Below are 13780 nucleotides of genomic sequence, written 5' to 3'. Positions count from 1 at the left end.
TTGGACGTGACAAACCTAGCCACACCGGGCTGAAAACCGCAAATGGACTCTGTCGGAGATACGCCGCAGTGTGGCCCAACATAGAGGCGCCGCACACCCTCTTTGCTTCACAAATGAAGTAATGGAGCATGAATTCCCAGACGGGTTCAAACCCATGAATATCGAATCATACGATGGAACAACGAATCCCGCGGTATGGATCAAGAACTTCCTCCTCCATATCCACATGGCCCGCGGAGACGACCTTCATGCCATCAAATACCTACCACTAAAACTCAAATACCTACCGGTCATAAACACCTCTGGTATTGAATGTCTCCTCCTAAGCCTAAGAATCTGCCTATTCCTAAGGAATCTTTCTCGCAGGACGGTTGGGTTACCCACGCTCATATTGATGAAAATCCCGCAATAAGGGGACACGATCTCTGCTTTGACAAGACGTGCCAATGACAACCGCGTCTCGAAACGTGGGGCGAAAAATGGTTCGAAATTATGACCGGACAGGCGTGACGTCACATTACTAAAGTTGTCAGCAGATTGGACTTGTGTGTTATTATATTCTCTCGGTGGTTGTGTGCGGTGTGTGTTACAGGTCTGGACACGATCAATTCGTATGGGGACTATTCGGGAGTTCGGAAGAAGGAACCCGCCTTGCAATGCCGAAGACAACACTACGCGCCAGATACCTTGTCATTGAAGCCAGGTTCAAGGGCTACTGAGGGAGTCTTGGACTAAGGGGTCCTCGGGCGTCCGACCTGTTATGTATGCGTCGGACTGATGGGTTGTGAAGATATGAAGACCGAAGACTGTACCCGTGTCCGGATGGGACTCTCCTTGGCGTGGAAGGCAAGCTTGGCGAACAACTATGAAGATTCTGTCTTATGTAACCGACTCTATGTAACCCTAGATCCCCCCGGTGTCTATATAAACCGGAGGGTGTAGTCCGGAAAGGGGATACTCAATACCATAGCCATATAGGCTAGACTTCTAGGGTTTAGCCATTACGATCTCGTGGTAGATCAACTCTTGTAATACTCATATTCATCAAGATCAATCAAGCAGGAAGTAGGATATTACCTCCATAGAGAGGGCTCGAACCTGAGTAACATCGTGTCCCCTGTCTCCTGTTACCATCAACCTTAGATGCACAGTTCGGGACCCCCTACCTGAGATCCGCCAGTTTTGACACCGAAAGGGGGCACCCATGAAGCTTATGTGGCTTGGTTGCATGGCTACGAAAGGTTAGAGAAAAATAAATAGATAATGTGTTTAGAGTGCACTCCACTAAAAAGATATACTTTGGATCCATTGCAACGCACAGGCCGGCACATCTATACCCCTATATAGTGTGTGAATAACTTTGAAAGTTGGTCGTTGCATGAAGCCAATCCGACGGTACAAAGATGGCAAATCTGAGCACTACTAGCCATTGGATATCATCTACATTCCACCAGATTCTGCCACATGTAGAATCTAGAAGACTCCATGGTTGAACTTAAGCATAATGCACAAACCTCAAAACACAAGCACTTCTCCTTTGTTCTAGAATCTTCCATATCTTAGTTGCCAAAACTTCTTTTTCAAAATGAATTGTCACTATTTGTTTTTACTTTATGCTTTACAATGCACGATTCCATGAATCTTAAAATATATTTTTATATAAAATTAATTGATTTTGAACTAGATGAACTATAAGAATTAAACGAACATCTACATCATGCATATATGACTCGAAGCCTACATGTTATAGTGTGTTATTTATTCATAATTTTGTTACCAAATCTCATGCGTCAAATGCACGTGTACCTTACTAGTTGGTAGTAGTAAGAAACAAATTCCGGGTTTGGCACGAGCTCGTACTGCGGGAGCACAATAAGGCCTGCCGCAGGAGTTACATTTCTCTCTTGGGGCCCATGGGATAGAGCTTCAGTGGCTTAGTGCACCGGCCTATGAGTCAATGACATGCGGACCTTAAATGCGGCTGGCCCACGTGTCATTCTCATGGTGGTGGCGTGGTTCGTGACTCACTCGTTCGAGATGAACCGGCCGGTGGTGGCAGGACCGTGGCGAGGGTGCCACAGCTGGGGGTCGGGGCGTTATGAGGCGTAGATGGCCACACCGGCGGGTACTACCTGTAGTACAGAAGTACTCCAACTGAGGATTGATGCCCGGGACGAAATGTGTCACAGCCGCTGGATGAAAATTCGATGGTGCGGGAGTATGGATCGGAGCACAGGAGCGGAGCAGGCAAACCGCGTCCAATCGGGTCTGGCGGTGGTAGAAAGTTGATGGTTGCCGCAGTTTAGCTGGCCCGCATGTCATGCACACAAAGGCATAGGAGCGGTGGGGACGAGAGGGATGAGGCGCACATCAGGGGACGTCATGTCGTGGGTTGGAGCGGTGTCGTGGGAATCGCGTGTGGGTGTGGCAATGCTTGAAACTAGAAATGTGATGGTCGTCATGGTTCAACTTCCATGGACAAGTTGTCATGTCTGCTGACACATGCATTGCATACTGCTCACTGCAAGGAGCGGTAGTAGAGAAAACTTGTTCCAAAGATACCATTTTCCGGTAAAATTCTCGATATATCATTAGTTTTTACACATGGGATTACTCCTGCAAGGGTCAATCGCAATAGGTGTTTTATAAAAAAATGCATCTTGATGTTCCCTGCAATGCACGGCCATCTTTCTAGTTATAGAAGAAGCCCACACGAGCATCTTGCCGCAAGGTGTGCCACCGACCCAAAATCAATTTTTTTGAGACACTTAGGTGCACCGGATGCCGTGCCACGCTACAAAATGTAAAAAAAACAGCTCCAATTTTTAAACCTGTTATCTACAAACCAGCCACACCCGTCCCTCACCTCATCAAAACAGCCCGAGGAATATATTTTGAGTGAAGCATGCTTTTTTTACTAATATATGTATATCAAAACTAGAGTGTTTATATTTCAAGCCCGTGAACAAGTATTATTCTACTACTTTGGATCCATTGCAACGCACGGGCGAGCACATTGGTAGTAGTAGTCTCTATCTCTACACTCTACTCTTATAAAAAATAGAGTTGTTGATGATGGTGTGCCTGCCATCCTGCAGTATAGGTCGTCCAATTTATATCTGACAGATAGGAAGAAAACTATGGCAATTTTGCAAAAAGATACCTACACCCCTCTCCACATTTGCAAATAAGGCCTTTCCTCGTTCATCCTTTTCTCCCACAAGATAAACTACTCATACAAATGCATCTTGATGTTCCGTGCAACGCATAGGCACACAACAGAGTTGGTGATGATGGTGTGCCTGCCATCCTGCAGTATAGGTCGTCCAATTTATATCTAACAGATAGGAAGAAAACTATGGCAATTTTGCAAAAAGATACCTACACCCCTCTCCACATTTGCAAATAAGGCCTTTCCTCGTTCATCCTTTTCTCTCACAAGATAAACTACTCATACAAATGCATCTTGATGTTCCGTGCAACACATGAGGATGTTTCCTTGGGGGTCTCTCCAGCGCGGCATGGCCGTAGTTGCAAGTTGATGCCCCTTCAGATGCCGACATTTAGGGGCACTCGGATTTTGTCCAATGAGCAGGTAAGATGAGTTTGATCACGTAGTAAATGCATTCTAAAGACTACTTTTGTGTCCATTTCCTAATTCTCCCCCTGCCCACTGTTTCACAGGTTAGCTCGGCGTGAGTGGAGATTGGCTTGCATATGTACGGGAGGGTACCAACATCAATTTGCACAACATTTACAACGTTGACACCGTTCCCGTAGAACCTTTGTCCAACATTGGGATCAGCCATGCAACGGGCCACTGCCTGAATTGGTACGACGGAACCACGGTGAGATTGAAGAAGATAGCACGAACCTTGAACATGGCGGTCAAAGGTGGACTATGATGTCTGCCGCCGATTTGTTGTCGTACGAGTACGAAGGCATTGTGCTCTTTTCTAACCACATCTTCGCGGTGACAAACCAAGGGACTTGTTTCATATGGGACACATCCTACGGTATACTCCCTCTCTCCCAGTTTATTTGTTTTGAATTTTTTCATTTTATAAGTTTCAAATTCAAATTTAGAGCTCCCCATCACATGTTGAGATTAAAATGTCCATTAGATCATTGCGTGCATGTATAGTAAAGAAACAAATCTCAAGTTTGGCACGAGTTTGTGCAGCAGTAGCACCACAAGGCCTGGTGCAGGAGTTACATTTCCCTCTCGGGGCCCTCGGGATTGAGCTTCAGCGCCTTACTACACCTGCCTTTGAGTCAATAACATGTGGACCCGATAGGTGGCTAGTCCACATGTAATGCTCCCGAAGGCAGAGGGGCAGTGGGGCCGAGAGGAGTGAGCCGCAGGTCAGGGACGTGTGGTGTCATGGGTTCAGCGGCGTTGTGGGAATCGCGTGTGGCTATGGTAGAAACTTGATGCTCTCCGCATTTCAGGTGGCCCACATGTCTTGCACACAAAGGCAGAGGGGCGGTGCGGCCGAGAGGGGTGAGGCGCACGTCGGGGGACGTGGTGGCCTCAGATAGCGCCTTGAGGGCAAGGAATGCGGTTTTGTTTTCGGCGCGGAGTGCTATATCCGGATCACTGGTGATAGTGATAACTCCATTAGGCCCTGGCATTTTGAGCTTCATGTACCTGTAATGGGGTATAGCTTGAAAGCGGATGAATGCTTATCGCCCTAACATGGCGTGATATCCATTGTGGAAAGGTGCCACGTGGAAGAGCAACTCTTCGGACCTATAGTTTTCCGGCGTGTCGAATATGATGTCGAGTTTGATCCTGCCCGAGCTTATTGCTTCTCGACTGCGGATGATGCCTCAGAAAGTGGTGCCGCTTTGCTCAATGCAACTTTTGTCCATCTACATTTTTTGGAGTGTATCTTCGTAGATGAGGTTTAATCCTCCGCCACCATCCATGAGTACTTTTGTGAGCCTAAAGCCATCTACTATTGGGTTTAAGACCAAAGCGGTTGGTGCTCGGACTGATCTGGCCCTTGGCTCATCATCGGCGGTGAAGGTTATCGCCATGTCATTACAAGGATTTACTGCGGCTACCTGGTTGATTTCAGCAAGGTTGCGCAGTGCGCTCTTGCGTCGGTTGTTGGAAGAAAAGGTCTCGAAGACTGTAAAAACATTGAGATCGGCATTTTCTAAAGAGTGCCTCTCTGGAGGAATGCTGGTGAGGATGGCCTCACCTCTCTTAGCCACCTGCCGGAGTACCCAACATGCCCGAAGGCTATGTGTTGGTTCGGTATTCGGTGTTGTGTGTATCTGACAAGGTTTATCGAGCAGGTCATCGAGGACAGTTCTGTGTCCTGTAAAGGGCTTCACTTTTTTCCATGGGATGATGATCAGGTGCCCTGTAGGGGTGCATCCTTTTTGTCCATCCAGTGGGTTGCTTGAAGGCTGGAGGTTCCCGCCGAGCTGTGTGTGCCTTCCAGGTGCTTTCCATTGCACTGTACTTCTGTACGATGTGTGCCAGATCTGTATAGTGCAATATGCGACGGCGGTTGAGGCCTTTGAGGATTCCCTCGTCCGTGCAATTGCGGCGAAATATCAAAACCGCGTCATCGTCAAGACAGTCCTTGATCTTGTTTTTGACAAGGAGGAACCTGGCCCAAAAGTGGTGGACTGTTTGCTCGGGTTGCTGCCGCACGTACATTAGGTCGCATACGTCTGGAGGACTTGAGTTGATTGGGGAATATTGCATGTGGTGGGTGGGCGGGCTAAAATCCGAATCCTGACCCATTATTGCATCCGAAATTTGAAGAATTTGCGAAGTCACTGGCCCAGGGTCTGGAGCGTCCTCGCAGTCTTCGGGCTCAATGCCCGGTTCTATGTTTGGAGGACATGAGGTCTCTTCCCAAAGATGGGTATCCAACTCGTGCGACTCGTAAATCTAAACATAGCTTGTTCTCAACTTAGGGGGAGAAGTATCATCGACTTGTTCCTCCACGACTGCTACCATATGGGTGATCAGCGGGGACCTGATTTCCCTATGATCGGGTTTAAGCCCAATCCGATCATAGTTTGTTGCTACTCCCAGGGCGGTGATGCGATCAAGTAGTTCGTTTAAAGACGAAACATCTGCTGGATTCATCTTTTTGGGGTGTTCGAGGCCGACGCGAAGGCGATGTTTAGCGACTTCGAGGGCTGCCCTTGGCTTAAAGGTCGTACGGGCGCCCATGGTGAAACCGCCGAGCTGGAGGAGCTGTCCCGGAGCTAGGGTCTCTCCAGAGGTGATGTAGTCGTTAATGACAAGGCGAGCCATCGATCCCACCGTCGACGACACAGTGTAACTCTCAATGAAAGCACCAATGTCGGTGTCAAAACCGGCCGATCTCAGGTAGGGGGTCCTGAACTATGCGTCTGAGGATCAAAGGTTGCAGGAGACAAGGAAGACACAATGTTTACCCAGGTTTGGGCCCTCTTGATGGAGGTAAAACCCTACGCCCTTCTTGATTGTATTTGATGAGTATGTGGGTTACAAGAGTTGATCTACCTCGAGATCGTAATAGCGAAACCCTAGATGTCTACCCTATATGATTTGTGTTAGCCTCTATAGACTAAACCCTCCGGTTTATATAGACACTGGGGGGCCTAGGGTTGTACAGAGTCGGTTTACATAGGAAGGAAAATACACATCCGGACATTAAGCTTACCATCCACGCATAAGAGAGTCCTACCCGGACACGGGGGGAGGTCTTCTACCTTGTATCTTCATGGCCCATCAGTTCGGCCCAAGCTGTACAGCCCGGATACTCGAGGACCCCATAGTCCAGGACTCCCTCAGGGGAGAAACATCATAAGATCCAACTATAATAGCAAAGCTGGCGGTACATCAAGATCGTGCCATATCAAGAACACGAGAGAGAGAGAGAGAGAGAGAGATCAAACACATAGCTATTGGTACATACCCTCAGCCTCGAGGGTGAACTACTCCCTCCTCGTCATGGAGAGGGCATCGAGATGATGAAGATGGCCACCGGTGATGGTTCCCCCCTCCGACAGGATGCCGGAACAGGGTCCCGATTGGTTTTTGGTGGCTACAGAGGCTTGCGGCAGCGGAACTCCCGATCTAGGTTCTATTTTGGGGTTTTGAGATTTATAAGAGGCGTTGGCATCGGGAACAAGTCAGGGGGGCCACTAGGAGCCCACAAGGACGGAGGGCGCGCCCTAGGGGGGTGGGGCGCCCTCCACCCTTGTGGACGCCTCATGGCTCTTCTCCGATATCTTTTCGTTCCAGTATTTTTTATATTTTCCAAAAATAATCTCCGTAAATTTTCAGGTCAATTGGACTCCGTTTGATTTCCTTTTCTGCAAAACTCAAAAACAAGGAGAAAACATAAACTGGCACTGGGCTCTATGTTAATAGGTTAGTCCCAAAATCATATAAAATAGTATATAAATGCATATAAAACATCCAAGATAGATAATATAATAGCATGAAACAATAAAAAATTATAGATACGTTGGAGACGTATGAATCCACTTTGGGGATCTTCTCCTAGGTGGTCTTGGTCTCCATAGGAGTAGGGATAAGTGGATTTGCAAAGCTCTATCTCAATCTTGAGCTATCACAATGCTAACCTTAAAACTTGGGCGGCGGAGTAGTATATATAGTCTAGGGGTAGGTAGAGTTACATGGGCTTCGCCCCAAGTCACACACGCAGGCGTGGCCCGAATGATCCGGATGGTGGCCCAGATGATCCGGGCTTCGAGGGTCTGGATGATCCGGGCGACCGTCCTAATCGTCCAGATGCGTCGTAGCCGCTGCAGGGGGTCCGGTTGTCTGGGTCGGCGTCCAGACGTCTGGGTTGGTCCGAATGATACGGCTTTGTCAAGGGGTCTGTTGTACTCTTGGTGCACAGTAGCCAGATCGTCCGGGACTTGGTCCGGATCATCCGGGCAGCCTTTGACTTGCTATTTTTTCCTTCTTCATCTTCATGTTCTTCTTCCTCCTTTGTTCGGCCTTGCTCCTTAGCTTCTCCTTGGCTAGTTCCTTGGTACCTGAGTATGCAAAGTGTCTTCGCTTGAGGTAGTAGCCATGTCTCCTGTGATTCAAAAGGGAATTGTGAGAGGAGAGATGTCACCTCGGTCTCGAGAGCTCTTGCACGTGCACATGTCATCGGTCCACTTAGCACTTGGGGAGACGAAGGTAGGTACATGGTGATGACCTTGGGATGCTCCGCATCACTAGAGGTCGCGCGACCGGACAACAGGAAGAAGTTGCGAGATTGTGGTGAAGCGTGAGAATTCCAAGAACGTTTTAATGGAGGTGACAGGGGCCAAATCGTAGCGGCACGGGCTTTGGTGGTGGCATGAAATGAAGGCCGCGCAGGGATGTGGGCAGCGGCGGAAGGGAATGCAAGTCTTGAAATATCCATGACGCTAATATTTTGGGTGGATGGAGGTCGCACTATATCACCTCAACCAACCTTCAGGTTCCCAGGCTCGTGGACTGAATTTGAAGCGTCATTAAAAAATTATGACGATTGAGACATGGACGATGACTTTACTAAAGTGACGTTTTCAACCAAATTCATTATAATAGTATTTGGTATGCCAATCCGTCCGATACAACGACTCTTCACTTGACGAGGGAACACCTATAGGGTAGGCCCAAGGATACGTATGGTCCAGCCTGGGCCCAGACCCATCAATGTTATAGTCCAAGAGATCACCATCCAAGGGGTTCTTCATATAAAGACTAAGGCCCCTCCCAATGCTCCACCTTGTACAGCTGCTAAGCATGCTATGCAGGTGAAAAATCTGACGTGGCATGACAATTAAAAGGAGAGAGATTCATTTGGTGACCCAGGAAGAACCAATGCCAAACACGTGAACCTAGGCAAAACGTTAAAATGGAGCAAGCTCACCAATGCATGAAAGAGTTTAGTAGTTAAGTCATTAAATGAAGGGAGCTTAGCAACAACAAGTTAAACACATATGCATTAGGGACTATAGTTGCTAAAGTATTTAATGCGCTTAGCACCTCATCTAAACACCTGTCCATTGGATGAGGTCTAAGTGACAACAGTCGGATTCTACTCCGCAAGTAATCAAGCACCACCAGTCGGTTACCCTGTGGCTAGCAGTAGTTAGATGTCCTACAGTAGGCTACACCCGAGGCTCCCATGATCTCACGGTGCATTGGATGCTGACGTTTCCTAATGGCAATATATCTAATTAAACATTGCAATTACCAGTAGAGTAGTAATGACAATGAAACAGTTGGTTGTGCATGAGACCACAAAGAACATTGATACCGGGCCGTTATGACACCGCTCCTAGCACACTCTATATGATCCGGGAGGAGGACACTAGGATGAGGGTTGAACACTCACGTGTAATCTACGTGCAAGAGCAAGAACACCCTTGTGCATACATCTTTGTGCGTATGTATAAATAACGAATTTTACATCACCAAGGCCCAAAAACAACGCTCCAACATATGATGCAGATGTAATTTCATTTGCTCCAGATTTGCTCTAGACGTAAAATAGGGCACTTGGTGATGCAAATTTGCATCACAAGCTGCGCCCGAGTAAAAAATGCAGTCGGCCGCGCAAACCCCCAGCTGCCTCCTGAAACTTCATTCCCTACCCCCCGCACGACAGCAGTGCGACCTCTCGGGTCGTCGAAACCGCCAGCCGCACCCCTGCCGTCACCGGATCGTCCATCACATTCCCGCCGCCGTTGGATTCGCACTTCCCTGCCGCCTCTCAACCATAAATCGACCAAATGTAAAGCTGCTTCCGTCGCCGCCGTGTCGCCCGATTCGAAAGCCACACCCTGCCCGAATCCGCCACCGCACGGCCTCCGCAGCACCATGCCGCACTTCATCCGACCGTCTCCCATTGACACCATCACCCGCGCTATCGTCATGACGCCGAAGAAGCCGTCGAAGAGCAAGTCGGGCTTCACGGGGGTGCGGACGCACCCGTCCGACAATTTTGGTGTCAAGTTCCAGTGTAATGGCCATCACTACTAGCTCGGCACCTTTGCGTCCGCCGATGAGGCTGCATGTGCGTACGACGTCACGGTGTGGCGTTCCGACGGCATGACGACGACGCAGAGTTCGGTGTCGAGTCACAAGATGAATTTTCCAAAGATAAAAAACCGGGAGCAGGCGGAATTCGTCGGGCTAAAGAATCTGATCATACGACCGATCGAAGAGAAGAAGAAGAAGAAGAAGTCCGGGATTCACATTGCTCCCGACGAGAGTGACAAAGTGGCGATGGGTAGGTTCGCTCAGGAGAATCCTCAATACTATCAGAACGAGCTGGAGTTTTATTGGAAGCGTGGCGTCGAGAAGGAGAACGAGGCCGGCCCCTCGACGGGATCCTCGTCGAGTCCAACTCGTCGTCGGAGGCTCCACGACTCTGACAACCCCACCATCAACGCGTTCTGCGCACAGTTTGTGAGCGACCCCGTCTAGTAGTTTTATGTTTGGTGATGATCAAGTAGAATCAGTATGAAGTAGTATCGCTATGATCTAGTATGAACTATGTTTGTTTGAAATGAAGATCATACGTTGTAACTTTACATCATCTACTCGAGCACTAGTGCCATATTTCACATCATGCGTTGAAGTTGAACGTTTTTTATGATGTAAAAAAATGTTTTTAATGATGTATATTTTACGCCAACAGTAATGTGGTGATATAAAATACATCATCTGTGAACCAATCTGTGGTTGAACGGTCAGAGAAACAATGGTATCCCCAGCCCACCAAGGTTTAGGAATGTCATAGGATTTCTATAGGATAGGATTTGCATAGGAAAATTTCCTTTGAGGCCCTTTGGTTTGTAGGAATAGATTCCTATTCCTATATAGGATAGAAATCAATCCTTCACATTTTGGAGGAAAAAAAACATTAGTTAAGACTCAATGGAAAAATTCTTATCCTATGCAGCAAATGACATCTCTTTCTCTATAGAAATTGAGATGGATGTCATCTCACTTCCTATGATTTTCCTATTCCTACAACATTTCTATCCTATGAATCAAAGGAGGCCTTAAGTCCTGGTGCCCGCATTATTCCTGATTTGATTTTCGGGGATGCGCTTTCAGTGGGAGGGAATGTTCTCGTTCACGACGAGACGCCTACGATGACTTTATAAATCTCAAGATGATATGCAGGCTCAGTCTTTCGAAGGTGCTCATAGGGATAGGGTGTGCATGTTTGCGTTTATGTAGGGGTTAGCGTATGCACGTATGTATGAGCGCTTGTATATGTACTGTGTTAAAAGAAATCGATCATCTAATATGGAAAATGCTCTAACAAGTGGATTTATGGCCCGATGGATCGGAGGGAGGACGTGACTTGCACCGGTAGAGGTATGCTGATGGAACAATATAAACACACCGGCCGTGGGAAATCAAAAGGGCGTTGTCATGAATGATGACGATGGATATACGTACGTACCTCACCCGGCGCCAAGTTGGCAATGAAGATGCAGGAGGAGGCGTGGCGAGCATGGGGAACTTGCATCCCGATGCACCGCGGCCCGGGTTTCCGCCCACCATCGCCGGAGCCGGCACAAAAGTGCGCGCCCCCCTCCCCCTCTCCTGCCGGCTTCAAGCACGGGACATGCATGCATGCATGCACGATGTTTCGCTCTCCGCTTGTCGCCGTTGGAGGAAGTCGCCTGCAAAAATTCCTCACGATACTCACAAGAATCTGCCAAACGATATCACCAGCGGCAACTTACTAATTTTGTTTGCAAAACCGTGTCGTGCATGATTGGTTGGGTTATACGTACTCTGTAAATGACCGGCGGGGCGTGGTAATGGAAATTTTCTTGGATTCTGCCGGACCCATCTACTACTACTCTAGATGAGGACCATGTTTCCCCTTACAAAAACAAAACAAAATTAGTCGGTGAGGACCATCCTGCAGTTGAGCAGTTCAAGAGAACCAGATCCCATCGTATCAAGAAAACGTACTAATACAGTAAGTACTCCCACAAAGCCCCTCAACTTGCTTGTTATTAGCTTCACACTAACAGTAACAGCGAAACATCCAAGGAAATCAACATCGTATGAACTAGAGGGGCTGAACCGTGAAACCACCAAGCACTTAAAAACTCCCACCACCCCCACCTCACTTCCCACACTCCTCCCACCACTTCGCCGCACGCACAACCCAACCCACCACCGCCGGGCCGCACCACAGCACGCGATGGCCGCCGACGCACCTTCTGACGACCCGCTTGCCGGCGGCGGGGACAGCGCCTGCTCCACGCCGTTCGTCAGCGCGCCCTCCAGCCCCACCCGCGACCCCTTCTCCGGCCACCACCACGCCGCGTGCTTCTTCAGCGCGCCGGCGAGCCCCACCCGCGGCGCCAGCAACGAGTTCGCCTGCGGCGGCCTCGACTTTGACTTCGACTTCGACTTCTCGTCCCGCTTCCCGTCGCCCTCCGCCGCCGCCATGTCGTCCGCCGACGAGCTCTTCCACAACGGCCAGATCCGCCCCGTCCGCCTCTCCGCGATGCTGCTCCAGCCGCACCAGCCTCACCTCGCCTCGCCTTCACAGGCCCCCGTGGAGGTGGAAGAGGGCGAGCGCGGCCGCTTCAGGGGCCGCTCCGTGCACCGCAAGGCGCGCTCGCTCTCCCCATTCCGTGCCCACTGGAGGTCACCATCCGCCGCGCCGCCGCCGGAGTCCGACTCCGTCGAGCCGGCGGCCACGCCCCCGGCCTCGCGCTCCTCGTCGTCCTCGTCCACCGCTTCGTCCGCGTCCTTCTCTTCCTCGAGGAGCTCCCGGCGTTGGGGCTTCATTAAGGATCTCCTCCACCGGAGCAAGTCAGACGGCGGCAAGGACAGCCAGCACCCTGCCGCTCCGGCTCCCCCGACTTTCTCTGCCACGCCAAAGAGGAGCCCATCTCCTTCTCCATCGCCGGCGGCGGCCAGGAGTAGAGGGGCAGGGAGGGGCAGGCGGAGGTCGGCGCATGAGAGGCTCTACGAGGCGAGGAGGGCGGAGGCGGAAGAGATGCGACGGCGCACGTACCTGCCCTACCGGCAGGGCGGGCTGCTGCTCTTCGGTTGCATCGGCCTCGGCAACCGCAGCTATGGCACCGCCGTGCACGGCCTTGCTCGGGGTCTCAACACCGCCACCGCCACGGCCGTCTCTTCAAGGTCATGACAGCACCTCGTATCCATGGACGCATCCGCTGGAGCTGGAGCTGGATGGATGCTGATGTTGTGTGTGGTCGGGGCAATGCAGCGTGAACAAGTGCAAAAGAAATTGCATAGAAGATACCAGTAGTAGCAGCGTTCTATAGTTTCCTGTATGGATTTTGGGTTGGTGTAAACGGGCTTGTGTATCTACGTAGTACTAGTGATAATTAGTGCAAAAAGAAATTAGCAGTAGTAGTCTACTACTTGCTTCTCTTATCTCTGCTTGTGATGTGTGCAAGAGACCTGAAGACTGAAAATTTGCAGCTATATTTGTGCCTTGAGTCTGGTCCTTGGGTTCCTTTGTGTAGCATCTCTTCTTTTGGCCTTTCTGTTGATTGTTTGGTTTGGCATGTGTACTTCCTCCTGCTAGGAAAGTAGAAATCTTTTCTTTCATTGCAGGTTTTGCTGCAGGTTATAGCTCAAGGGCAAATCTGACAGAATAAACTGTCGGTGAAATTATTGTTTCACGTGGCTGACCTTTTTGTGTGACGCTCGACACGAAGGCGCCACACTACACTGTGCAACGTCTCACAGATAGGCGCTACACATCTGGCCAACGTTGCACCTCAGACTGCACTGTAT

At 49.6% G+C, this 13780-nt stretch overlaps 2 protein-coding genes across 2 annotated transcripts; both read left to right on the top strand.

The window, feature by feature from the left end:
• Positions 1 to 10078: 10078 nt before the first annotated feature.
• On the top strand, positions 10079 to 10456 carry LOC147975281 (uncharacterized). Its single transcript, XM_087520343.1, has one exon. The coding sequence runs from the start codon at positions 10079 to 10081 to the stop codon at positions 10454 to 10456; it is 378 nt and encodes a 125-aa protein (XP_087376469.1).
• Positions 10457 to 12121: 1665 nt separating this feature from the next.
• LOC147975280 (uncharacterized) lies at positions 12122 to 13527 on the top strand. Its single transcript, XM_087518084.1, has one exon. The coding sequence runs from the start codon at positions 12204 to 12206 to the stop codon at positions 13161 to 13163; it is 960 nt and encodes a 319-aa protein (XP_087374210.1). The 5' UTR covers positions 12122 to 12203; the 3' UTR covers positions 13164 to 13527.
• The last annotated feature ends 253 nt before the right edge of the window (positions 13528 to 13780 follow it).

Source organism: Triticum urartu, chromosome 4A (assembly GCF_056163025.1).
Source record: "Triticum urartu cultivar PI428250 chromosome 4A, HENAU_Tu73, whole genome shotgun sequence".
NCBI classification, from domain to species: Eukaryota; Viridiplantae; Streptophyta; class Magnoliopsida; order Poales; family Poaceae; genus Triticum; species Triticum urartu.
The sequence above is the reverse complement of the archived record's forward strand: the minus strand, read 5'-3'. Positions and strand labels throughout refer to the sequence as shown.

What these genes read in the sequence shown, in the direction of transcription:
- LOC147975281 (XM_087520343.1), top strand. Translation starts at nt 10,079, where the DNA reads ATGACGACGACGCAGAGTTCGGTGTCGAGTCACAAGATGAATTTTCCA.
- LOC147975280 (XM_087518084.1), top strand. Translation starts at nt 12,204, where the DNA reads ATGGCCGCCGACGCACCTTCTGACGACCCGCTTGCCGGCGGCGGGGAC.